Genomic DNA, 25,620 nt, shown 5'->3' with positions numbered 1-25,620 from the left:
TATGTGCTAGGCATTGTTCCAAATGCTTCTTTCATGTATTAATATACTTCATTCTCAAGACAATCCTATGAAATTATTCCCATTTTATTATCTTTTTTTTGTGAGGGAAGTGATGTACAGAGATTTTAAATAACTTGCCTAGTGACATGGCTCCAGTGGCAATACTTTTAAGGAGTATCCTATCTACAGAAACTTCATCTCTACTAGTTGAGGGAAGCCAGTGGAATATATAGGTCTCTTAACCGGGATGCTGCCCAACATAATGGAAAGAGTATAGATCAAAACTACTTTAAAAAAAAAACTGTATCTGGTGTTAATTGATGCAGCCCATTGAAATTACCTTTGACCCACTTTATCGTGGAATGAATTCCTGGTTGCCAAACCCAGTTGGTTCTCTTCAGCCCTTATTTTATATGGTAATGTGATTGATACTATTAACCACTTTTCTCCTAAATATTGTTTCTTTGATTCTTTTTTTCAAATTTATTTTAGAAGAAGGGAGGGTGGAGAGAGAAGCATTGCTTTATTGTTCCACTTATCCATGCATTAATTGGTTGATTTTTTTTTCTTTTCTAATATGGGCAGCTAACTTAAAGACCTGGGCTATTAAAAGTTTCTTTCACCTGTCTAGTCTTTTCAGGGAAACTAAATTCACATGGAGTTTTCCATTTGAGTCATTCTCAGTATTAACAATAATGACCAGATGTACCCTTCTGGAGGAAAGGGGCTGTATCTGTCTATCCCCTAGCTTCATTAAGGCTAGGATCCTGTACACCCAGTCATAGAAATGGGAGACATGGTTCAGACTTTTTCCAGGACTGAGGGAGGCTGTCTCCATGCCTCATGCTTTAGTGATGGAAACTCAAATTTTAAAAGATTTTATATTTATTTATTTTTAAAAAGAGAGAAAGGGAGTCTCAGAAAAAGAGGGAGAGGAAACATGATGTGCAATAGAAACATTGATTGGTTGTCTCTCCCACGTCCACAACTGGGGACCTGGCCCACAACCCAGGCATGTGCCTTGACTGGGATTGAACCTTCAACTCAACCTTTCAGTTCACAGGCCCAATCCACTGAGCCACACCAGCCATGGCCATTGACTGATTCTTATATGTGCCCTGACCACAGATCAAACCTACAATCTTGGTGTATCAAGACGCTTTAACCAACTTAGCTACTCAGTCAGGGCTCTTTTCCTTGATTCTTTTTTTTTTTATCCTCAACCAAGGACACGTTTTCATCGCTTTTTAGAGAGAAACCAAGGGAAGGAAGGTGGGAGAGAGAAGAGGGAAGGGGAAGGAACGGGAGAGGAGGGAAGGAGAGGAGAAGAGAAATCATTGATTGGTTGCCTTTAGTACCTGCCCCAACCAGGAAATGGAACCTGCAACCTAGGTATGTTCCCTAACCAGGAATTGAAACTGCAACCTTTCTCTGTACAGCACGACGCTCCAAGTGGCCAGGGCTCTTTTTAATTTTTTAAATTTAAGTCCTAAGGATATGTTTATTGATTTTAGAAAGAGAAAGCTGGGGAAGGGGAGAGAGAGAGAGAAACATCAATTGGTCTATTCTCACCCTGACCAGGAATCTAACCCAAAATCTTCTGTGTGTGGGACAACACTCCAACTAATTCAGGCACCCGGCCAGGGCTCTTTTCCCTGATTCTTAAGTTCCTTGGTGCTTTTATTACTGTACTGTTTCTTTGATGGTTCTTTTTTCTCTGCTTGCTCCATACATGTTGCTGTTTTTCTTGGGTTCTATCCCTCTTACTAGGCAAGATTACCATAGGTACTTCTAATTTAACTTTCTCTTCTCTTCCTGTTTTCTCTTTCAAAACCTTAAATAGCTAGCTCTACAATGCCAAACAGGAAACTTTTTTACGATATGCAGAAAAATGAGAACTAACGTGGGCTTGTGAGAGAGTTTGAAGAAGGTAGCTCCATGCTGAACTCCTCCATATGCTCACGTTTATTCTAACAGACTGAGCCTCCCCCATCCTGTTCCCAAATACTCTGAATAAAATCAATACTACAGAAAAGAATGCCATTTATTCTATGATTTTCCATACTCAGGGAACACTTCCACACACCTACCTGTCTCCTCTGTCTAGCATCCACTTGCATTTAAAGCCCTGAGACTATCTTTGTACTGATCTCTTTACTACCCTCTCTTTTTCCCCTCCTCACCTCCAAACTTCCTCACCTGTATTTCCACAAAAGGAACATGCTCTTTCACACAAACGTGTGCTAGGAATATTCCTCCTTCGTATTTACCCCAGGAATTTCTACTCCTGTTTCACAACAGTTCAGCCCCCCTCCACCTTTTTTTTTTTTTTTTTGAAGGCCTAGCAAGTCCTTTGCCCATTTTATTTTGAGAGAGAGACAGAGACAGAGACAGAGACAGAGACAGAGACATTCATGTGAGAGAAACGTGAATCGGTTGCCTCCTGTACTCGCCCCCACCGGTAGCGGAGGGAACTGCAATCCAGGCATGAGCCCTAACCTGGAATAAAAACCCCTGACCTTTCAAAACCGCAACTTTTTGGTTTACTGGAGGTTGCTCCAATCAACGAAGCCATACCAGCCAAGGCAGACTCTCCACTTTGAGGCAATTTCCCTTCCCCTTCAACTTACTTTCTTTTTTTAAATAAGAGAGAGGGGAAGGGAGGGAGGAGTGGGAGAGAAACATCGATGTCTGGCTCGCCCCCAACTGGCGACCTGGCCCAAAACCCATGCATATGGCCTGAGTGGAAATCGAACCGGCCACCCTTTGGTTCATAAGCCAGCACTTAATCCACTAAACCACACCAGCCAGGGCTCCCCCTCATCTTATGCGCTCCTCCTTCATGCACCCACTTAACCAGGACCCATCACACTTTACTGCATCGTTTGCTCCTCTGTCCTTAAAAGGGAGCTCCTAAGTCTTATTTATGTCTCTTCAGTGTCTAGCACACATCTATTAAATGATATTAATTTCCTTCATTGTACAGCGTTAAGTGATAGACATTCTGTCTGGATTCCTGACCCTCTGAGCAGTTCTGTAAACTTCCAGTCTCACTACTGCAAAAGAAAAGTCGTTTTTTGTCTCTTAAGGAAGGCTCCTGGCTTCGCCAAGGTCACCGTCTGTGGGGCTTCACGAATATACCACTTCCCTAACTCCCGCCCCTGAGACTGTCACCCAGCTAGCTCAAGGTCCTTCCTAGGGAGAGAACCCAAGGGCAGTCAGACAGCCCACGTGCTTCCCAACAGGAAGTCGGCCCTTTTTCTAAACGTAGTTCCGCCAAATACTGCCTCCAACTGACATCCCTGTTGTCCAATTATGTTTTGAGGCTCTTAGGGATGCACCTTGCCTGACAATGTCCAATAAAAAAAAGGAATTCAGATAAGTACCAATTTTGACCAACTGTTGAGACGATGAGAGATTATTAACCTATAGTATCAGCGCTGAGAATGATAAGCAGAAAGTTTATCCAATGGATGTGCCTGATGAAGAGTAGGCCTCGCCCCAATTGCCGGGGTGTTGGAGGGTGCTACCGCTGCTGCGTTCAGTCTCCACCCGGACTCCGCCATGTTGGGGCTTGTGGGTCGTGTCGCCGCAGTCTCGGCCTCTGGGGCCTTGCGGGGACTCAGTCCTTCAGCGCCGTTACCCCAAGCTCAGCTCTTACTGCGGGCCGCACCGGGAGCGCTCCAGCCTGGTAAGTGCCTTTTTCTAGGAGCTGGGCTTGTTTCTGCAGCCCCATGACCTTGAGTCCCGAGCCGATTGTCAATCGGGCCTAAGGTGTCCGGGGGTAGGAGGACGCCAGGGCCAGCTGCTGCCCTGTAACGTCTGGAGAACAAGAACGGTTCACCCTTGGGAGCTTTTTTTGATCTAATTCCGCCTCATTTTGGAAAAGGGGCACAATGTGACCGAAGATTGAGGGCAGGTGCAGTGACCTTCCCGTAGAATGGGGGGCACCGAGCTCTCTAATAACGGGGTTTTGTGCATAAGGATTGAAGATTGTGCAGGCGCTTTCTCTGGACACGCCTTCCCTGCAAGCGGAAGGAGGCTGGGCCTGGACTGAATTCACCGGTCCTTGTGGGTTAAGTCCGGGCTTCCAGTGACCTTTAACTGCCCTGACCCCAGCTCCTTCCAATATCTTTTTTGTCTGTTAGCCAGAGACTATGCCGCCCAAACGTCTCCTTCGCCTAAGGCAGGCGCCGCCACTGGGCGGATCGTGGCTGTCATCGGTGCAGTGGTGGACGTCCAGTTCGATGAGGGACTACCACCCATCCTAAATGCCCTAGAGGTGCAAGGCAGGGAGACCAGGCTGGTTTTGGAGGTGGCCCAGCATTTGGGTAAGTAGAATTTGTTAGAAATATTAGAGTTTGTTTAGCCCAAAATTCCCCAAACCGGGGGGCTGTCTTCTATGATGATTTTATCAAAATGACTTTCGTTCTTTTGAGTTTGCTGAAGCTACATTTAGTTACTGAGAAGGAGTCTTGGTTAATTTGGGTCTTTCATGCCACCTACATTTTTGTTAAATAAATACCATGAAGTCAACTTATTTTTATGTATCATCCTGCAGCAATGCCTTTATCTGACAGGTGAGAGTACAGTAAGGACCATTGCCATGGATGGTACAGAAGGCTTGGTTAGAGGCCAGAAAGTCCTGGATTCTGGTGCGCCAATCAAAATTCCCGTTGGTCCTGAAACCTTGGGCAGAATTATGAATGTCATTGGAGAACCTATTGATGAGAGAGGCCCCATCAAAACCAAACAGTAAGGATCCCCCTTGCTGCATCTACACACAAAGGAACTGCTTTTTCTTGCAGTTTTATACATTACTTAACACCTTATAGAATGGCAGAATTTTCCTATAGAAAATGCTTGAAATATTGAGATATTTAATTATTAAAGCCACACAATGCAGTTTTTTCCTAAAAAAAACAAACAACAAAAAAATTAAGGGTACACGAATTCTAATTGTAAGAGGCCTGCTACTTAGGATCCAAGTTGATTACTTGGGTTTTAGAACCAGTGGCTTATGCTGTGGGGTTTCCAGAGCTTATATTATCTTGTATTTCCTATTGGTATTGCAGAAGTGCTATTAGGTTAGGACTTGGTAAAAGGAAAGTCTTTATGAAAATTAAAGTTGTCAGAGAAAGGGATTATTGCATCCCAAGATAATGAAATCCCTCTTGTAAGAGGAGATGAGACTATGAGTAAAGGGTTAGACTTGAGGATTGAGAAGAACCCTTCAAAATGACTAGACACCGATCTTCTCTTCTGCCTTTGCAGATTTGCTCCTATTCATGCTGAGGCTCCTGAATTCATGGAGATGAGTGTTGAGCAGGAAATTCTGGTTACTGGTATCAAAGTTGTGGATCTCCTGGCTCCCTATGCCAAGGGTGGCAAAATTGGTATGTTAGTGATGGGTACATATTTTCCAAACCTAACGCGGGAAGAAAAAAATCCTACCATGTTATGAGTGGGTACTATCCCTCGCTGATGAGTAGCTTCTGACTTTCGTTCTTCTGAGTTTGCTGAAGCCAGATGCCATTCCTGAGAAGGAAAAAAGATTGGGGGAAAAAAAACTTTTTTTGGTTTGTTTGCTTCTTAGGAACATAGAACTTTTAACTTTATTTTTTCTCAACTTCTCCCAGGGCTCTTTGGTGGTGCAGGAGTTGGCAAGACTGTACTGATCATGGAATTAATCAACAACGTTGCTAAAGCCCATGGTGGTTATTCTGTGTTTGCTGGTGTTGGTGAGAGAACCCGTGAGGGCAATGACTTGTACCATGAAATGATTGAGTCTGGTGTTATCAACTTAAAAGATGCTACCTCCAAGGTTAGCACTGAACTGATCGATGTCCATATAGTAGGTGTGCTAGAAAAATACTGCAGTTGACTGCATTGCTAGCTGAAGCCATGGTTTATTTTTGGTTGTTTGTTTGTTTTGTTTTCACTTTAGGGTCCTAGGAACTACAAAGGAAATCCTGTCAGTGTTTTCCCTCCAATTTCTCATACATGAGTGTACATTTTTTTCCCTCTTTAACATTAGATTAAAATTCCAAACTTTATGGTAGGTAGACCCATCATTTGAAAGCTAATTTTCAGGAAAGTTAGAGGTGGTTAATATGCCTCATCTAACCCTATTCTGTACCTTTTACTTAACAGTTTATTTCCTTCCTACTACCTCTAATTTACAGACTTCTACCTCAGTAATACAAGAAATTACCTTTTGTACTTTAAACTGCAACTCTAAAAAGGAAACAAAATTGGTGAATAAAAACATTTATACCTTCTGAGGAGAGATTTTTCATGGTTTAGCTGATTTGGGGACCTTAGGTATGTGCCTTCCATACTCCTCTGCCAGGTTTTTCTCTCTCCTCTCTCTCTCTCTCTCTTTTTTTCCCCTTTTTGCCAGGGGAGAGCACAAACACAGTTGAGTTTCCCATATCTGAATAAGTCAACCTTTGGAGCGTGCATACATAATCCCTGAGCTCTGTAATCAGGTTTTCTGAATGTGTATGATTACCACAGGTAGCACTGGTGTATGGTCAAATGAATGAACCTCCTGGCGCTCGTGCCCGGGTAGCTCTGACTGGGCTGACTGTGGCTGAATACTTCAGAGACCAAGAAGGTCAAGATGTGCTGCTGTTTATTGATAATATCTTCCGCTTCACCCAGGCTGGCTCAGAGGTAAGAGAGAAAGCTTAAGAGGGCCTGCTTGGTTCATTTGACCTTTCTGTGGGATGAGGCAGATGAGGCTAAAGATGCAGACACCTAACACCTTTTGTTCTGTCTTCCCCCTTTTCCCCCAGGTGTCTGCTTTACTGGGAAGAATCCCTTCTGCTGTAGGGTATCAGCCTACCCTGGCCACTGATATGGGTACCATGCAGGAAAGGATCACCACCACCAAGAAGGGATCTATTACTTCTGTACAGGTAAGAACAATTAAATAAATGAAAGTCTTAATTTACTTATAGTTCACGAGGCTTTTAACTGAAACAGTGGGTAAGATTTTGTGTGTTCATGTTAAAAGTGCTAAAAAGTTAAGAAATTTCATTTAGCCCTGGCTGGTGTGGCTCAGTGGATTGAGCGCTGGCCTGCGAACTAAAGAGTCGCTGGTTCAATTCTCAATCAGGTCACATGCCTGGGTTGCGGGCCAGATCCCTGGTTGAGGGTGAGTGAGAGGCAACCACGCATCGATGTTTCTCCCTCTCTTTCTCCATCCCTTTCCCTCTCTCTCAAAATAAATGAAATTTTTTTTTTTAAAGAAATATTCATTTAAAGTAATTGAAGGTATACATGTAAATATAGATTACAAAGTAGTGGTTTCCAGCCTGAGGGGGGAGTGCGTGTAACTACATGGAAATTGAGTGGTAAATATGTGTTGTATTAATGTACTACAGATTTTCAAATGTTTATAGATCGTGTATATAGTAAAATTATCTAAATGCCTAAATTGTGTAGTAACTTTAATGATTTCTGGAGAACTATTGTAGTGGTGCAGGGTTTTTTATTTTTCAATTTCTTACCGATTCTGGGGTGGAGAGGAAGGGAGGAAGAAAGGGAAAGAAAGATTGATCAGTTAGTTGCCTCTTGCATGTGCCCGAACTGGGGACCAAACCCACAACCCAGGCATATGCCCTGACTGGGAATCGAACCTGCAGCCTTTCAGTTTGCAGGATGATGTCCAACCCACTGAGCCACACCAGCCAGGGCAAGGTTTATTTTTAACTCAAAAAGTGGATATGACTATAATAGAGTTAACATGTATGAAATAGTTAACATGTAGGATGAAAAGCAAAAGGAAGAATGATTTTTTTTTTCATCACAGCTTAGAGGGACCAGATAATCTAAACTCAGCAGCTATTGGGGTTGGTAATAAGACTCTTATTAGGTGGACCCTTGAGTGCTAAGAAGCTGGAGTGAGAATGGGGACAGATCAGAAAAGGGGGTGGCTTAAGTAGAATTACTTGGCTTTCTGTTGCTCCTAATAGCTTCTTGACTCACTTTAGGCCATCTATGTGCCTGCTGATGACTTGACTGATCCTGCCCCTGCCACTACCTTTGCTCATTTGGATGCTACTACTGTGTTGTCCCGTGCTATTGCTGAACTGGGCATCTACCCAGCTGTGGATCCCCTAGACTCCACCTCTCGCATCATGGATCCCAACATTGTTGGCAGTGAGCATTATGATGTTGCCCGTGGGGTGCAAAAGATTCTACAGGTGAGTATTATTACGGGTGAGATTAGTGTCCATAAAACCATATGGAGGGAGGGTATTTGGGGACTGTATTAGGACCAAATTTTTCCTGGTTACTTGAATGATTTGCTTTAGAGCAAGGAAAAATGAGACAAGCAGTTTCTAGTGCTTATTAATGGGATTACTTAGATTTCCAAGTACTTGGTCTCTGGAATCCAATTTTATCTAACGTACCAGGCTAGGAGTAGGAGGCACAAGACACTGATCTTAGCCGAGGGCCCTCATGACCACCTCAAGTATGTAACTTTTCCTTCACTAACTCGTTTCACTTATAAAGTGAAATAAGGTGCTAAAATGCTTTGTACAAAGCTCGATGTGAATGTAAGGTGATATTAACCCTTAGGTTTTTATCCAAATTAAAAGATTGTGAATATGTACTTGGGCTCTCTTCTTTTCTCATAGGACTACAAATCCCTCCAAGACATCATTGCTATCCTGGGTATGGATGAACTTTCTGAGGAAGACAAGTTGACTGTGTCCCGTGCACGGAAAATACAGCGTTTCTTGTCTCAGCCATTCCAGGTTGCTGAGGTCTTCACAGGTCATCTGGGGAAACTAGTACCCCTAAAGGAGACCATCAAAGGATTCCAGCAGATTTTGGCAGGTGAGATTTCAAGTGTAAAGCTGAACATAAATGGCAAAGAAACTGAAATGTCTTAAATGCTTGTGGTGCTGTGTTTCTCATTCCAGTAGCCATCAAACTATATAAATATATTGCTCCTAATTACATAATGTTTGAAAATAAAAATAAGCTATTTCCAATTAACTTTCTTGGGAAATACTCTATTTCTGAGAGTGAGACATGTTATTAGTTGATTCTTGTCAGCCAGCGCTTATTGAGTGTTCAGTGTTAGCTACTCTTCTACGAGATCATTAGGAGAAAGGCATTATTCTGTTTTACATATTAGGAGACTTACAGCACAGTTCTAATGTCACACAGCCAAGGTAGAGCAAGAATTTGAACACAGCCCTGGCTGGTGTGGTTCAGTGGATTAAGTGCCAGCTTGTGAACCAAAAGGTTGCTGGTTTGATTTCTGGTCGGCACATGCCTGGGTTGCAGGCCAGGTCCTCGGTTGGGTTTGGCGAGAGGCAGCAGATAGCTCTTTCTCTCACACATTGATGTTTCCCTCCCTCTCTTTTTAACCTCCCTTCTTTCTCTGAAAATAAAATTTTTTTAAAAAGGAATTTGAACCCAGGTCATGTGGCTGTAGACCATTTGTTCTTAATTTGTACTGTACCATGTCTTGTAAATTGAATTTGTGAGGGAAGTTAAGAAAAGATTTCTTAGAGGACATTAATTGATCACATTCTGATTGGTGGCTTCAAATGGTAAGGGAAGTACACACTGCAGAAAGCTGATATTCCTCTACTTCTCACCAGTTGAACGTTTTTTGTTTCTGTTTTTGTCGTTTCTCTTTTTCCTCTATAGGTGAATACGACCATCTCCCAGAACAGGCCTTCTATATGGTGGGACCCATTGAGGAAGCTGTGGCAAAAGCTGATAAGCTGGCTGAGGAGCATTCGTGAGGGAATCCTAGCACTTTTCTTCCAAGCTGTCCCTGTCCTTGTCCCTAATCCAAAAATTTCAGTTTTCTCTGTAAGCCACATGAGCGCTGTGATTAAAGACATTGTGTTTTGTCTGAAGAGTATTTAAAGTTTCCAATAAAATGTGCATCCGTCAAAATCTGTTTTTCTTGTCCTAACCACACAGCCAACAGTAATTGGAGTGGCCACAAGAAACAGAATAAAGTAGGCCGCGTTTGAAATGGGTCATCCAGAAAAAAAAAGCCAGCGTGTTGGATTGATGAACATTGGGGAAAATGGTTGCATTTAGAAATAACAAGGCAAGGGTTAATCAAGGGACAAAATGAATTTAATTTTTAGGAAATAGTGTTGCTGTTCTGAAGGATTAATACTGATCTTGCAAAAATTCAGTCGAAAGGGGTTCCTCTGTCTTACTTAGGCCTTTTCTTTTTTTCGGAAAGTATTCTCCCTGATTTGTTTTGGGCAAGGCTTGACTTGTATGTTTATGATTGCCTGAGACATTGCAGGGTATAAAATGCCATGAGGCCTATCCTGAGCTCTGCTAAGATCCCTTACCAAAGTTGGGGAGACTCCGGTGTTATATAAGAATAGCAATTTTTCAGGGTTGCTGGGCATGGGCTTCTGAACTATAATAATGGAATTAGATAATTACCTCTTCGTTTTAACCCATGAAAAAATGTAGGGTTAGTCGTAAAAAGAACAGCCATTTCGGTTTGAAGCAAGTGTGTTAACAGCGCAAGGTCGTATATAGTGGCCAGACCCACCTCCTCCCCTCTGGTGGTAGGACTGGAGACTGCAAGAACTGATCTCACCATTTTGAAATCCTTGAAGGCCATTTGCTGGGAAGTGGTTCTTAGCTAATGACTGTTTACAAACCAGCTGGGGCTTTTGTCCTGAGGAGGAGTCTGCATCAATAAGCTCCACCCCTGAGGCTTTCAAGTTGGGCAAAAGCTGGGCAGGGACAAACATCCCAACTAAGAGGCCCCTGGGGGCTGAAGGTTGGGGAGGGACCTTGGGAGAGGCGTCAGGGGTGGGGTAGTGGCCTCTATAAGTTCCCTCCCATCTGCCTTATGACGTCCTTGGCACTGTTGTGTGTCATGTTCTGAACGGAAGGTGGAGCCCCCGCGCAGCCTGTGCCCAGTAGTCCGCTCCCAGAAAAACCTGGATTTGGGGAAATGCTGAGTTACGGAGAGGTAGTAGGGTCATTAGGTCCGTCCTTTGGAGTGGGTAAAAATCTGGTTCAGAAGGCCCAAGGATATGGCTCAGACATTTCTGTTTTGTTTTCCCGTGTTGTTACCCAGATGCAGACCTGGGAACTGGGATCCTAAAGGTCATTTGTATCCCGCCACCCCCGCCTCTCAGACGTCCACGTCTCTCAGCATTCCTCGAGAACCTCCTTCTCCCTCTTACTAGCTGCAATTATTTATTTCCTTCCCCCTTTACCACTCTTTCTACCACGCCACTGGAGTGTCAACTCAGATCTAACCTTCCCCCATATTTCTCCTGGTTCTGCCCTATCCTCGCCTCCTCCTCCCTCTCCACCCAGAGAAAGCCCCGCCCTTCCCTCCTCCCTTTCCACCCCAGTCTGTCACACAGGGACATCACCCTACAGCAGTTCAGGCTGTGGTTTGCAGGAAGCATACATTGGCTTTTTGATTCGTGCTAGTTCCCAGCTCAGTTTGGGAGGCTCTAACGCCAGACTTCACGTAAAGGGGGAGCCAAGGTCGGTGAGGAGCTGGGTGGTCCCAGCCCTGGAGCCCTGCCAGCCTGACAGGGGTAAGTTTGAGGACCAGCCCCCCAGGAAGGCCTGAGGGATGCCTGCCTCCCTCTCTGGCTGACTCAGCAGGGGTGGGGCTTAACCTTTGCTCTTTTGGGGGGTGAAGGAGGAGGAAAGGGACTATAGGGGTACAGAGCTCAGCCAGTGAGATTGCCGAGCAAAGAAACATGAGCATGTGCAAGCTCCAGCTCCAAGGAAGAGCCTGACTCTCCACCTCACAATTCCCCCATCCCCCAACCCCTTGCTTGCTCCTTCCCATTTAAGCTGCTGAAATTCAAGTAATATTTTACAATACATACTGCTGATCTCCCCCCAAAGAGTAAGGCCCATTTTTGGTAGGTCTTTACTCCCCCTAATTTCTCCCAGGCCTTTTAAGTACCTGTTTTCTCTCCTCCCCCACCCTGACCTACCACCAGGTGGGGGCTGCACTGAGCAGCTGTTTCCTGTTGCCCCAGAGGTTGCTGCAAGGGTGGTGGTGGTTGGGGAAAAACTGAACCTGAATAAAGGCGATCTCACGGTCCCACATCAGCCTCACTCGGCTGCTATAGACGGCCCCCACGCTCCAGTCACTGACAACACTGAGTGAGAGGCAAGATTGTGGCTGAAAGGCCTAGGAGGTCTTTGCCTTCGTGGCTTCCTGACTCCACAGGCTTTTAAACTTGGGCAGTGGCCGGGGAAGGAGACTGTCAGGCTTTTCTACAGCTGTAAGGATGGGAACCTAAGGAGCCGACACACAAGAAACCTGTTCACCTAGTAGGGCCGCTGTGCATTACCCCTAGCAGGATGGGCCTTGATGTCCCTCTCCGGCATCTCCCATTCCTCCCTGGAGTCGTGACGCTCACTGCCTTCCCCGCCCTGCTTTGTTAAAAGGTCTTTGCCGGTGCCCCGGGAGCGCAGGCGGAGCTCTCCCAAGTCCTCCTGTTAGGACCCACCGCGATCCCCCACGTCACCGCAGAAGTTTCGGTCTCTTCTTCCTGGGATCTGTTCTCTTCCTCCATCTGGGATCCTTCCTGGTTCTGGCCCCTAGGAGACGCCACCCGCTTCCCCCTCCCCCAGCGTATTCTTCGCAACAGCCCTACCCAAGGACTTGTCCTTACCCCAGTAGCTCCTGCCCCTTTAAGTGCTCTCCTCCCCGCCCCCCCCCCGCCCGCCTCCACCGCCGCCGCCAGCCCAGGGCTGGGGGAGGAGGCGCCACCGCCGCCCGGCTTGGCCACCTGCGCCGTCGCCGCCGCCGCCCGGCCCTGCTCCAGGTGAGGCCCGGCACCCATGTCCAGTCCCGCAGTCCCCGGGCGAGCCGCCCCTGCGGTCCTTGCCCCAGGATCCCCAGTGGCCGGGACTCAGGATCTGACCATCCCCCTACGGGAGCTGCCCTCCCTCTCTCCCCCGCACTATCTGCTTGCCGGTTTCTCCCGTGTCCTCTGCGACCGGAGTCTCGAGGCTTCTCACGCCTCTCAGCCAACCTTTCCCGGGTATCCCTCCTATTCTGGACCCAGGATCTACCCCTCCCCTGTGCCTTCGTCGCCAGAAAAACCTACCGCGGTCTGGGTTTCGCCTCCTCTCTTCTGGAAACAGCGCTTTCCCACGCCATCCTAACCTCCAGTGGGAGGGGGAATAACCGCCACCCCAGCTCCTCGTCTCCGTAGTAAGGGGGTTGGGGGTTTAGCGTAGACTGCAGCCACTTTCTGGCCCTGCTCCGCATAGTCCTTCAAGTTAAACTAAGTCACATCTAAAGCTTTTCTCTAGTTGTCACCCCACCCCACCACTCCGTGAGTTGAAGGGTCTGACCTCAGTACCCGCCAACCAGCCCGTGTTGGAAAGGCCCTCTTCTTGGGTCAGTCCAGCCTAGGAACGCCCCTACCCTAGAGTCAGGGGATTGGCGGGGTTGCGGGGACGGGGGCGCGCGACTCTTAGGATTCTGGGTTTAAGGAGCTGTTGGGGAAAGTGGGTGAGGGAGGGGCTGGGACTGAATCTCTAAGGATATTGGGGTGGTGGGAAAGGCAGGGAAGCCCAGCTTTCTCTATTCAGATGCAAAGGGAGTCCCCACCCCTAAGGAAATTAGGGCTTTCTTCATCCTCTCCTGAGACCATCATGGAGAAGCTCGTTGCTGTGTTTGAAGCGGGATTGTGCGTGAATCGGAGGGGGTACAAACCAACCTGGAAAGAAGAGGTGTTATGGTCCTCTTGCTCTGTTATAGGCGAATCTAGCCTTCCCAAAAGGTAGAAGGGGAGGAGACTTTTGCAGTAACCTGAAGGAGGTGGAGGAGTAAAATGGTTACAGCATTGAGGGCCACCTCCGTACTAGACCCTATCAACATTATGAACCATTCAGCAAGTGAGGGCAAAGGAAATCTTTAATAATTACTGCATCTCCGTTGGGGAATTCCCCCTCCCTCCAAGTCCAGCTGCTCCCCCAGCTCTGTCCCCTCTCTTCTTGTGCTCTCACCGCTCTCACCACCAGCCCCACTCCAGAAATGAAAGGACGAGGTGTATGGATTTGCTTCAGACTCTTCTGAGTCTTGTTCCATAGGCTGGGAAGAAGCTGGAGGGAGGAGAGGGTTTGTCATTAAATTCCTGGAGTATCTGGAGTGGGAGAGGGAGGAAGGTGTAGAGGGATGCAAACGAATCTCCTTCTCTCTCACTCTGTCCTTCCTCCCAGCCCCAGCCATCTGGCTCCAGAGTGGAGCCAGGCACTGTGGCAACTGACCTCAGTCAGGGTGGTGCAGCAGGAACAGGACGGGGAGGGTAAAAAGGGTGAGGGGGAGCAGGTGCTAATTTCTCCCTCCCCATTTTTTTCATTATCCGCCCACTGACCTGGTTTGAGAGGTTTGAAGTATTCCCTAGGTACCCTCACAAGTTGCTGGGGGGAAAAAAAGATCATTTACCCCTTCCCCTTTCTAGTAGCTTCCTAGAGGGAAATGGGGTGGGTGATTGGCTACATCTGATGGGATTGAGGTATGTTTGGGGACATATGGGGTCAGTCTGCCCTCTGTCGTCTGGATGTGTGGAGAAGCACAGCTGCTGTCTGGGGTGGCCTCTGGCAGAAGTAAACACCCAGCTATTGGGCATATTAACATCTCATCCTCATCCTTTCTCAAAGAGCAAGGAAGATCTCTGATTGGATGGGATGAGGAGGGGTCTCAGGAAGAAAGGTGATTGTACAGTAATCTTTCTGCACCATTTGGGAAGAATGGGTCTTGCCCCACTTTCTATTCTAATCCCAGGTGGCCCTCTCTTATCCAACACCCCTCTTGGCAACCGCTCCTGGCTGGGATAGTGCTAGGGGTTGCCCTGGAGACTAGGCCTGGGTCTCGGAAGGGGTGGGGGCAGTCAAGTGGGGCACAAGAGTAACCGGCTCTTCCGGAGCGGAGCGGAGCTAGCGGGTGGGTGTGTGTGGGTGTGTGGTGGTGGTGGGGGGAAGAGGTGTGGCTACACCCGTCTGACCGGCACAGGCTCCTCCCCTGCCTCCTGTCTCCGACAGGCCTGCCCTACGATTGGGGACGGGAGGTAGGAAGATTCTCCCTTATCCAACCTGGAAAAGGGTGGAGAAAAAAAAGATACCGCTCTCTCTCCTGGTCCTTTAAGAAGCCAGTTCCATGCCGTGAGCTGTCTTCTTCGCTTGCCTTTATTTACTTATTTGGGGGCAGTGGATGGAGGGGGGCGGGAATTTCAGGCATTCCTTAGCAGAAATTTGCTGGATTCCTGCTTTCTTCAGACTGAAGGACCTCTCTCTCCTGAGTGTGGCCCCTATTTACTGAGGAACTTGAGGTCAGCGGGCTGTTGGAGGGTCTTTATTTTTTCTACAAGGTGATCTATAAATCTGTTACTTAGGGAGGAGAGAAAGGTTTTGATTTCTACCTGTCTGCCCCTTCACCCTGGTAATCTGCTTTTCTCAGGAGAGGGAGAGATACCCTCCTAGTCCTTTTAGCGTCTTCTCTCTGACCCTACACACAATTGAGAATTTGCTGAAGCTTGCTTCCTTCTTAGAGTCTCTGAGCCATTTGTAGTGGGGAGAGGAGTTGGTCCTCAAAACTCAGGAAGAGCCTACTCCTCTGTGGAGTAAGGAAATCCAATATAGACTTATGTATTTGGCCACCATGCCAAGTACATCCCACCCAGCTTTCAGATATCTTCCCAGACCCCAGAGAGAGGAAAGGGTATTTGTTGACGCCTGCCCACTAATCTGCCAGTTTAATCTTGTGCACAATGTCTGTTCCTCTTCCAGAATATTTAGCCTCAGTTTTGCACAATTTAGGCATTTGTTTGTAGAACTGCATTGAATTGCAACGCCTGTTGAGCTGCAAGGGAAGAAAAGCTGGTTTCTAGTCACATTTTATCTATTCGACCTTGAACAAGTCGGTTAACCTCTCTCGCCTTAATTTCTTTATCTGCCGAACAAGAGAAGGTTGAACTAGAAAGTCTCTAAATTCTAACATCATATATGACACTGTTCCCCATCCGGGGGCCCTGCAATAAACTTTGATTTTATTTACTTTTAGAGAGAAGGGAAGGGAGGGAGAAAGATTGAGAAAGAACGAGAAACATCGAGAAACATCGAGAAACATCGATGTGTGCGAGAGCTACATTGATCGGTTGCCTCCCACACGCCCCCAACTGGGGACCTCGCCAGCAACCCAGGCATCTGCCCTGACCCGGAATAGAACCAGCGACCTTTCCGTTTGCAGGAGGGCACTCACTGAGCCACACCAGCCAGGACTAGACACTCTAGTCCTCTGGTAGACTTTTCATTTCCTGTTCTCATTAGGTTTCACACAGTTACATAGCCCTATCAATAAAAAAGTAGTGGAACTATAGTGTAGGGGGACATTTGGGGCATCTTACTTGCTCGTCAGTTTTCCTGCTCATCCCTTGTTCCTCTGACCAGGTTTAGGCTAGACTCAGGTATTTCCTGTCTGGTGCCAGAGCCAAGCTTCCTTTTCCTACGCACAGGAATCTTCCGGATCCGCAGGGCCCTGCAGATGTCACTGGGAAAGTGGTGATCCAGGCAGGACCAGGCTGCCCCCACAGGACAGAGGTGAGTGGGCAGCAGGCTCTTGCCTTTCTCCACCCCTTTACCAGGACTGAACTTTGCTGACTAACCTTTCCGTTTCTACACTTCCACTTTTCCACTATCAGCCTGGGAAATAACTACCTCCGAAATTATCTACTCCCCCACCCCCACCCGTAGGGAAGTGGCACGTCTTGGTCCTAGAATTTGGTCTTGGGTTAACCTTGGGATCATGGCACGCCTTTCAGTTTGTTCAGTGTGAAGCAGGACTACTGGCCACAATGAGACGTGGTGCAGAGGGAACTGCTGGGTAGGCTAGGGAGTTACCTCGGCTCTAGGACCCAGATCCGGATCGGGGAAGACAGAATGCTCGGCGCTAGGACCCGGTGGCTAGGCCTCGGAGGGCGGCTCTCTGTCGATCGCAGCTTCCCCGCCCCCTCCGGCTTCTACTCACTCCTCCCCCGCCGGCCATGTTGGCTCCGCTTGGGCCCCGCGGTTGAGCCGCGTCCCCCTCCCCCCTTCCCGGACCCTAGACCCCCTCCCCCGCGGTCCCCTTTCCTTCTGGCTCCCCGAGCCCGGCCATGTGAACCGTCCGTCCCCTGGGAAGAGACAAGCCTCGAGTCTGGCTGGACGCTGCCACCTCAGGTCTGTTGGGTCTGTGGCAAGGGGGCCAAAGGGGAGGGTGTCCTGCTTTCTTCCGTGGCTTCCCTCAGGGAACAGAGGCTCCGGAGCCCCCTAGAGCCTCGTCTGGGGCGAGAAGCTGACTCGAGCTTATTTCCATTTAGGATCCAGCCCCGGACAAGGAGGAGTGTCTGCCTTGCCCAAGAGGCTGGGAGGAGGAGGGGGCTGGCGGACCTGCTAAAGACCCGGGATGGGGCGGGTGGGGCGGTGGGGACAGGAGTAGCTGTGGAGGCTCCCCGCAGGGGGAACTACGACAACGAGGAGGAGGCAGAGAAGCCGCCTGGCTGGTGGAGATGACTCCTGTGGGGCACTCGGGGTGGAATCCCTGGGCGGGGCTCCACCTCCTTGGGTGGGGGTGGGGATTGCCAGAGTGCAAAGAGTAGGTAAGGGGGTTCCTTGGGCGGGCTAACCACCCAGTTTGTGGAGATGGGCATTTTGGCAGCGGTGAGGAGGGTACAAGGGGTTTCCAGAGATCTCAAGGTGTCTCCCTCGAGGGCGGGGGGTAGGTGTGTGTGTGCGCGCGCGCGCGCCCACGTTCTCATGATCGTAGCCAGCAGGAGAGGGCCTTTTTGGAGTGGTACTGTGCTTGGCTTGGGGCCCTCGAGTCACGGTAGAATCACCCACTCTAGGATCAGGGTTGATAGAGCTGATCCTGAAGCATCTGGATTTGAGCTAAGCTTAGGGGCTGAGAGGAAGAATAAAGAGGGATTCCTTTTCAGGAGGGATCCCTCGCCAGGGGGATCCCCATTTCCGTGGCTGAAAAGATAATCCTGCATCATCGCTTGCTTTCCTGTTCCCAGTTTTCAGGGGCAGGCAATGCCAATAGCAGTCGTCCTTTGTGGGATTTATTGGAGTACGAAATTTGCATCCTTGGGGAGGGCTTTAGGGGGGTAGCTTCCACCTCCATCTGTACACAAACAGCCCCTCCCCCTAGCCTCCCGCAGGAAGTGGCCGGGAAATGGCAGCTGTGCGTTTTGCCGCTGCGTCTCTTGTTTTCAAATGTCCATTTTAAGCAGATTTGGTTTCATTTTCTGAGGCCTTTGGGCAAGCTTGGATCCTGCTAACCATGTGGTCTAAAAGTCCTTTCGCTCGACTTTTTCTTTTCTTTTTTATTTTATTTTTTGGTAAACTTAAATTTGTCAACTAGAAGTAGTCACTGCAGTTGACCCACTGATCCTGATCCCCCCACCCCGCCTCCAGAGCATCTCTGTCTCCCTGTCTTGATTTTTCCCACTAAGCTAGAGGTCGAAGAGTAGCAAACTCAAGTCATCCACCAGCAGGGCCATACTTTTAATACAGGTGATGCAAATTCCCTCAGCAGGAGGACTTCAGATCTTTTGTGACATGAGAGGAGTGGCTTTTGGAATCCTGCTTAATATATTCCTAAGTATGATATTTTCTGTATTGAAGAGCACCTGAGCAACTGAGTTTCAGAGGTGAAGGGTAGATTCTGAGAGGTGGAGGAGAGTAGGGAATGGGGATGGTTTAATTGTGAGTGGGATTTGTGTATAGAGATCCAGACTGATTTTTAGAGTGGGGTTGGTGGGCTTGTTCCTCACCGGTGATTCTAGCCTAAGGGTAGCCCTTATGGGAAGCCTGTTAGTTGACAGGGTGCTGGAGAGTTTACCTTTTGCAGAATCAGTTAATTAGGGGAGTTAGCTGTCATATGACTGACTTCTCAGTCCATAAAATATCTCTCTTACTATCCTTCTTGGAGAATGGTAAGCTTTTCCTCTGTTCTATGCAAAGTCATGCGTCTAGATTTTCTCTTTATCCCACCTGTTAACCCCAGGAGATGCTGCCATAGCATACAGTGATGGATTGTGTGTACTATGTCCACAGGCACTTTGTTAGATACTGGGTTTGGTTAGAGATGAGTTGGTCATGGGATTTTATATTTTGAGAGATGAGGTATTGAGATCATTTGGACTGTGCTGAAAACTGCTTAAGCCTGGCATTTCAGTAAACTTCTCATTATTTTCCAGTCACAAACTTCCCACCCAAATTGTAGATTCCTAGAATAAAGGTCCAAGATATGAACAGATATATGTATGATTATGTGACAGCAGCATCATCATTTTTAAGATACCGCATCATTGCTTTTTTCACTGGGGCTTGTTGGGGTAGACATTCTGGAAACAGTAAAAACAAGTTCCCTGTCATTGTCTCCTTTTTTCCTTGCCCATCTGCTTGACAATGGTTGGTTTGAGTTGCTTTCTGATAGGGTTGATTTGACACTGACTTTAAGTTCCCCTTTCTTCAACCTTTATCTAACTTGGAACCTGACAGAATAGTAAATTGATTTTCCCTGTTTGGGGTTAAAAGAATTAGGAGAAAGACCACTCTTTTCTTTTCATATATTTTATTTTATTTCTTTTTTTAGGGAGGGAGAGAGAGAGAGGATGGGAAACATGAATGTGTGGTTCACTGGCTGTCGCACGCCCCCAACTGGGGACCTGGCCCGCAACCCAGGCATGTGCCCTGACTGGGAATGGAACCAGTGACCCTTTAGTTCACAGGCCAGTGCTTAATCCACTGAGCCACACCAGCTAGGGCCAAGACCACTCTTTTCTTTGGACACTTAAAAGAAATAGAAGTTGACTTTAAGAAAGTAGATACTGACTTCACATGATATATATATGATTGATAGAAAACAGAATGAAAACAAGCCTTCCGTGGCCTTCTTGTAAAATGGTTGCATTTTTCTATCAGAGAAGTGAATTTCTCAATATTGACCCCCCCCTTTCCTCTCTTAAAAGCAAATAATTTGAGGTATAGATAGTACTAGATGGGTTGACCTCAGAGCTAGTCAGAAACCTAGAATTCCCTAAGAGGCTCATCTTGCAGTCTTGTGGTTCTGGAATCAGATGTTGCCACAAGAGAAGAAATGCTTGTTAAGGTTACTGTATCTTGCTGCTTTTGACCTTTCTTATCACCTCACCTAGGAAGCGGAAGTGGTTTCCTGGGACTCTTCATAACCTGCCCCACCAAACGGGATCTTTAAACCTACCCGATGAGCTCAGATTCTGGGGGGCGAGGGAGATATCTTCTTGGAGGGAAGGGTAGAGTCCTTAACTGTTAAGAGCTGAATTTCTGAGAATCAATCAGAGCTGAAAGAGAGAAATAACCTTGTTATAACCTCTGGAGTGTGGGTTTTAGTGTCCTGCAATTTGAGAGGCATTTCTAGTTCTCTGACAGTAAAGTGACCAGAGCTGTTACAGAACACCTAGCTTAGATTGTTATATAGTTCATTTACTCAGTCGTCAAATATTTTAAAACCTGTTTTGTGCCTTGATTATTCAGTTAAATCAAGCAGAGCATTTTACTAAGGTAAAGCTTAAATTTATTGCCTTTATACATTCTCAGTACTTCCTTGTTTCCTTACCTTATTTTCTGCAGGGGACAGCTATCTAAAATAAGTCAAGATTTGGGACCTTTCTTCCTCTAGAAATTGATATCTCAAAGAAGAATGAAGCTTAGCCCTGACTGGTGTGACTTAGTGGGTTGGGCATTGTCCCACAAACTTGGGGGTCGCCGATTCGAATCTCTATCATGGGACTTGTCCTGGTTGCTGGCCAGGTCCCCGTTTAGGGGCCTGCAGAGGCAATCTCACACATTGATGCTTCTCTCCCTCTTTCTCCCCCACATTCCTCTCTTTCTAAAAAATGAGTAAATAATCTTTTAATAAAAAAGAATGAAGCTGAATTTATTAGTTCTCTGAGAATCATAGGAGCAAATAGCACATTTGTTGGATGAAGAAGGTGGTAGAAAAGATCTAGTTTATTCACTTGTTCAATCTATGGGTTCAACAAATATGTATTTCCTTTGACCCTTTTATGTACTTAGCACTAAATTAGATGCTGGAGGCACAATGGTAGGACTTCGTATCTAATTGATTTTGTAGAACCTATATCATTTAGAAGAAATCAGGAGAGAGAACAGTCGTCTTTGTTTTCTCTTGAGCAGCCTGGACATTGCCATTGTCTTTGAGTAGCCACCACCCCTCAACCCCTTGGTGTAATCTTCCTTCTTTCATCAGCTTCCTTCTGCCGTGCTGTCTTGACTTAAAAAGGGGATTAAGGAAAGGACATTTTGAGGGAATGAGCCTCAGTTAGTACGCGCTGTAGTCTGAGCCGAGGTTTTAAGGGAAGATTGTTGCCAGGGCTGTCAGAATGGGCTGTGTTGAATGGGGAAGGCATGTCAGTTTTGTGACTTGGCACTTGGAACTCAGTATTGGTAAAGAAAGCTTAGCCAGGGAAGGGGTTTTTAGATATAAAAGTGAAAACATCCTTATTTCCAACATCAGGAACCTGGGGACAATGAAGACTTTTGGAACTTCCCCAGGGTGCAGGGTAAGAATGGTGCAGCTTTTAAGTGAGAACAAGGTTTTTTGCTCTCAGCACTTTTGATATCTTGGGCCAGATGATTCTTTGTTGTGGGCTGTTTGTGTATTGCAGGGTCATTAGAAGCACCACTAGCTTCTACTTATTAGATGCCAGTAACATACACATTTTAGCATTACTAAATGTCCCCCCCTGGGAGGCAAAATCACCCCTGGTTGAAAATCACAGAATTAATATGGTGGGTGGATCCATGGCTGTGTAGAGTTGAGAAATATTCTTCATAACATTCATAGTTATAAAGCTAAAACTTAGTGGTGTGATTTATTTAACTATACAGCAAAATTTGCATTTGCTCTTTAGTAAAGATAAACATTGGAAACCTATGTGTGTAATTTTGGTATACTCTATGGGAAGAATGAACCAAAGAGCTTTAGGGACTGCCAAAGTGTCTCGCTGGATGGTGTTAATGTGTCTTGCCTTTCTGTGGATAGCCTTAGAGGTCTGAGTGTTAGGATTGGTTAGGGCACCTGCAACAGTGTTGAAATCTGTAATGTTTACTTCAATACTTGGTGCATTGTCAGCCTTTTTCTGTTAAAACCATGTCACAGGTCCACAAAGTAGTAACTCTTCAGATGCAACTGAGAGAAAAGCAGCATATTTGGCCATGTGGCAAGGGCTTTATTGCTTCAAGTCTAAGAGGCACCATCCCTTAACTAATAAATGAAGCATTTAGGCTCTTAGGAGATCCATTTACATACTACTGGGACTGGGCTGGGTTCTGGCCTGATTGTACTTCCTGGTGGTGAGAGCTGTCTGCTATTCTGGGGATTGGGCAGACTGATTTCTTTTTTTCATTTGGCCAAAATCCTATTAGTTCAAAGGGAGACACTCTCCTTTGCTTTACTATTGTCCTTACTAGTTCTAGATGGGAGGGCATAATTTATTTTCAGGCTTTATTGTGAAAAGCATCTTTGATAGAAAGGTTCAATGAAATAAGTCAGGGTTTATTGCTGGGAGGAGCTGTCCACATTTCCTTTGCTTTTCCATACTGTGATCTCATATTTAAGTTACAGCTGAAATCAAGAGTCAAGTTGCTTATAAGGAAGTATGGCTGGGTAATGGTTTAAATTATATTTTGACCTTTTGGTCCTGATTATCTTTTTAATCCTCACCCAAGGATGTGTTTATTGATTTGAGAGAAAGAGAGAGACATTGATATGAGAGAGAAATATTGATCAGTTGCTCCTGTATACACCTCAACTAGAGATGGGATTCGCAACCTTTTGATGTATAGGACAACACTCCAACCAGCTAAGCCACCCAGCTAGGGCAGCCCTCATTATCTTTTTGAAAACTAAGCAGTCTTTACCCTTTTTGTCTAATAGTTAATTACAGATAACATTTATAGAGTGCTTGCTGGGTGACAGTGTGGTAGGTATATAGATTTTTCTCATTTAATCCTTATAGGCCCTGGAGGTGAATATGAGAGTTCTTACTAATGATGAAACTGAGGCTGAGTAACATTAAGTGATTTGTCCAAGGTCATGCAGCTAGTGTTAGTAGAGTTGGGATTTGAACCTAGACCCACCCCACTGTTGTGCTGATCTCATTGCACAGCACAAAGGGTATTTTATGTTTCTAGAAGGCTTCTTGTATTGATAAATGAAGTGATTATGGTCCTGATGACCCTTCAATAGAGGTACCTCAGGCACTAGGTAACTTCTCATTCCTTTTACTTATCTGATTTCTGTGAGCCATCCTTTTATTCTTATTAATATATAATTTATGAGACAGGAAATGCTGTGCTCTCCCAGAGTAGCAGAGAGGAGAAGGTCACTAGTTTCCTCATGGATTCAAATAGAAAATGGAAAAATGAACCTATCATTGAGTGGGAGGATTATAGTCCAGTGCACATAGGAGAGAAAATGTGTGTGTGTGTATCACAGAAACACACCAGGGGAGGGGTGGGCAGCTGTGTGTAAAACTGGAGGAGGGCAAAGATAGGAGTCAGATGAGATTGGCTCTCCAAGCATAGCATTTCTAGGACTTCTGAAATGAATTACTGAATGTCCTGTTTGGTCTGTGATGTAAGCTTTGGAAGGAATCGAACTAACCTAGAGAGTTAATGAATGAACTTCAGAGGGATCATTAATCTCATGATATTTATTTTTCAGATCCCTTACTGGTGAGGAGTGGCCTTAACTCTAGGGAAAATCCTGAGGGATCCTGAAGTCTTTCTCTATAGATCCAGTTTCTTCATTGATGTATAGCAGGTTTAGGTTTGCTGCTTATTTTAGTGAAGATGCAAAAATACGTCGATTTTTAAAATTTCCCAAAATCAACCAAAAATACAAGTAGCTTAAAAAAATTTTTTTGTTTTTAATTTACTGATTTGAGAGAGGAAGTGGAGGGGGGAGGGAGAAACATCAATTTGTTGTCTCACTTATTTATACATTCAATGACTGATTCTTGTATGTGCCCTCAGTGGGCATCTAACCCGCAACCTTGCCATGTCTGAATGATGCTTTCTAATCCACTGAGCTACCCAGCCAGGGCACAAATTAGTTTTATTTTTTATTTTTTAAAACTCTAGTTTAAAGCCCTGGCTGGATAGTTTAATTGGTTAGAGAGCATCATCCTGATATGCTAGGGTTGTGTGGTTTGATCCCCAGTGAGGGCACATACAAGAATCAACCAGTGGCCCCAGTTGGTGTGGCTTAGTGGGTTGAGCTCAGGCCTGCAAACTGAAAAGTCACGGGTTCAATTCTCAGCCAGGGCACATGCCTGGGTTGCAGGCCAGGTCCCCAGTAGGGGGCGTGCAAGAGGCAACCAATTGATGTTTCTCTTGCACATCAATATTTCTCTCCTCTTTCTCCCTCCCTTCTCCTTTAAGAAGAATCAACCAATGAATGCATAAATAAAATGGAACAACAAATCTGTTTCTTGATCTCTCTTCCTTTCTCAAATCAAGAAATTAAAATATTTTTAAAAATTAAAATTTCAGTTATAATTGATGAAAGTAGAGGTAATATGGTAGTTAGCCTAGAAAATCTTAGAGCTCTCATGCTATTTTCTATACAGGGTTCATGTTTCATGCTCAGAATTATGTTAAGTTTTCATATTACCCAGTGGTGTCTTAATTTGTATTATCCAGCACAGAGGTCCCCAGTCTCTGGACTGTGGACTGGTACTAGTCCAGGCCTGTTAGGAACTGGGCTGCACAGCAGGAGGTAAGCTTGAATGTAATCCTCTTGAATCAGCCTGAAACCATCCCCTCCACCCCAGTCCATGGAAAAATTATCTTCCACAAAACCTGTCCCTGGTATCAAAAAGATTGGGGACCACTGATCTAGCATATTCAGGAACATTACTCTTGCAAGCCTTGGGCAGTACTCATATATGTTCTTAACTAATTTATTTATTTTGTAAAGAAATTTTGCTTCTGGTTTTTTAAAAACAGATTACTTAAAACATCACCAAGGTAAGCTTACTGCCTCATCTTGGGAGCTAAATAAAGAAATATTTCTATCTGAATTCTTCTGCCCTTTTTAAAAACATAGTAACCCAAGGAGCTGTTTTTTTAGTTTCAAGACAGGTTATGTCTCTCACATATCAAATTAGTATGCACTAGTATATACATCATAAGTATCTGATTGACATGTCAGACTACCAATAATTCTGGCTTTTGTTTCCTTCCATTTTCTTTTTGCTGTATCAAAGAAAAATTTATTCTGATCCAGGGCTTTTCTAGTAGTATATTACCTCATATTGAGGAGAGAATGAAAAGCTTTTTTAACCCTACTACCTCCCAGTGAGCCACTGCACTTTACAAATATAAATATCCAACTATTCTCTTCATGACCTTTTACATTTAAGAAGATTATGAACCATAGTAGATGTAACAGTAATATTCCTTGGGACACCTTATTTGAAAAATTTCCCACCTCTGACACTTTTCTGAGCTGTATTCTTAGAGAGCATGGCCACATGGAAAAAGAAGTGTTGCTGGATATTTCAGTTT

General features: G+C 45.8%; 2 protein-coding genes and 2 non-coding genes across 7 annotated transcripts in view; all 4 read left to right on the top strand.

The window, feature by feature from the left end:
• Window positions 1–3,534: 3,534 nt before the first annotated feature.
• ATP5F1B (ATP synthase F1 subunit beta) lies at window positions 3,535–9,933 on the top strand. Its single transcript, XM_090273431.1, has 10 exons — window positions 3,535–3,691; window positions 4,149–4,331; window positions 4,581–4,755; window positions 5,275–5,396; window positions 5,640–5,824; window positions 6,520–6,678; window positions 6,801–6,923; window positions 8,001–8,213; window positions 8,652–8,853; window positions 9,679–9,933. The coding sequence occupies exons 1-10, from the start codon at window positions 3,565–3,567 to the stop codon at window positions 9,774–9,776; spliced, it is 1,587 nt and encodes a 528-aa protein (XP_090129557.1). The 5' UTR covers window positions 3,535–3,564; the 3' UTR covers window positions 9,777–9,933.
• LOC150011980 (small nucleolar RNA SNORD59) lies at window positions 4,397–4,471 on the top strand. The gene has a single exon (XR_016510974.1). It is a non-coding gene; the product is annotated as a small nucleolar RNA SNORD59 (small nucleolar RNA).
• LOC150011979 (small nucleolar RNA SNORD59) lies at window positions 5,477–5,547 on the top strand. Its single transcript, XR_016510973.1, has one exon. It is a non-coding gene; the product is annotated as a small nucleolar RNA SNORD59 (small nucleolar RNA).
• A 1,474-nt stretch (window positions 9,934–11,407) lies between the features above and the next one.
• Window positions 11,408–25,620, top strand: part of BAZ2A (bromodomain adjacent to zinc finger domain 2A) — a 32,685-nt gene continuing 18,472 nt past the window's right edge. For 2 of the 4 annotated variants that reach the window (XM_090273420.1, XM_090273418.1), the window contains exons 1-2: window positions 11,408–11,570; window positions 16,518–16,602. The gene's annotated coding sequence lies outside the window, so the exon portion shown is untranslated. Of the gene's footprint in view, window positions 11,571–12,761; window positions 12,822–16,517; window positions 16,603–17,128; window positions 17,221–25,620 lie in introns of those variants that run through there. The other 2 variants (XM_090273421.1, XM_090273419.1) reach the window with 2 other exon arrangements.

The sequence above is a fragment of the Furipterus horrens genome, unplaced genomic scaffold (assembly GCF_987537825.1).
Source record: "Furipterus horrens unplaced genomic scaffold, mFurHor1.1.pri manual_scaffold_4, whole genome shotgun sequence".
NCBI classification, from domain to species: domain Eukaryota; kingdom Metazoa; phylum Chordata; class Mammalia; order Chiroptera; family Furipteridae; genus Furipterus; species Furipterus horrens.
This window is presented reverse-complemented; position numbering and strand designations above follow the sequence as displayed.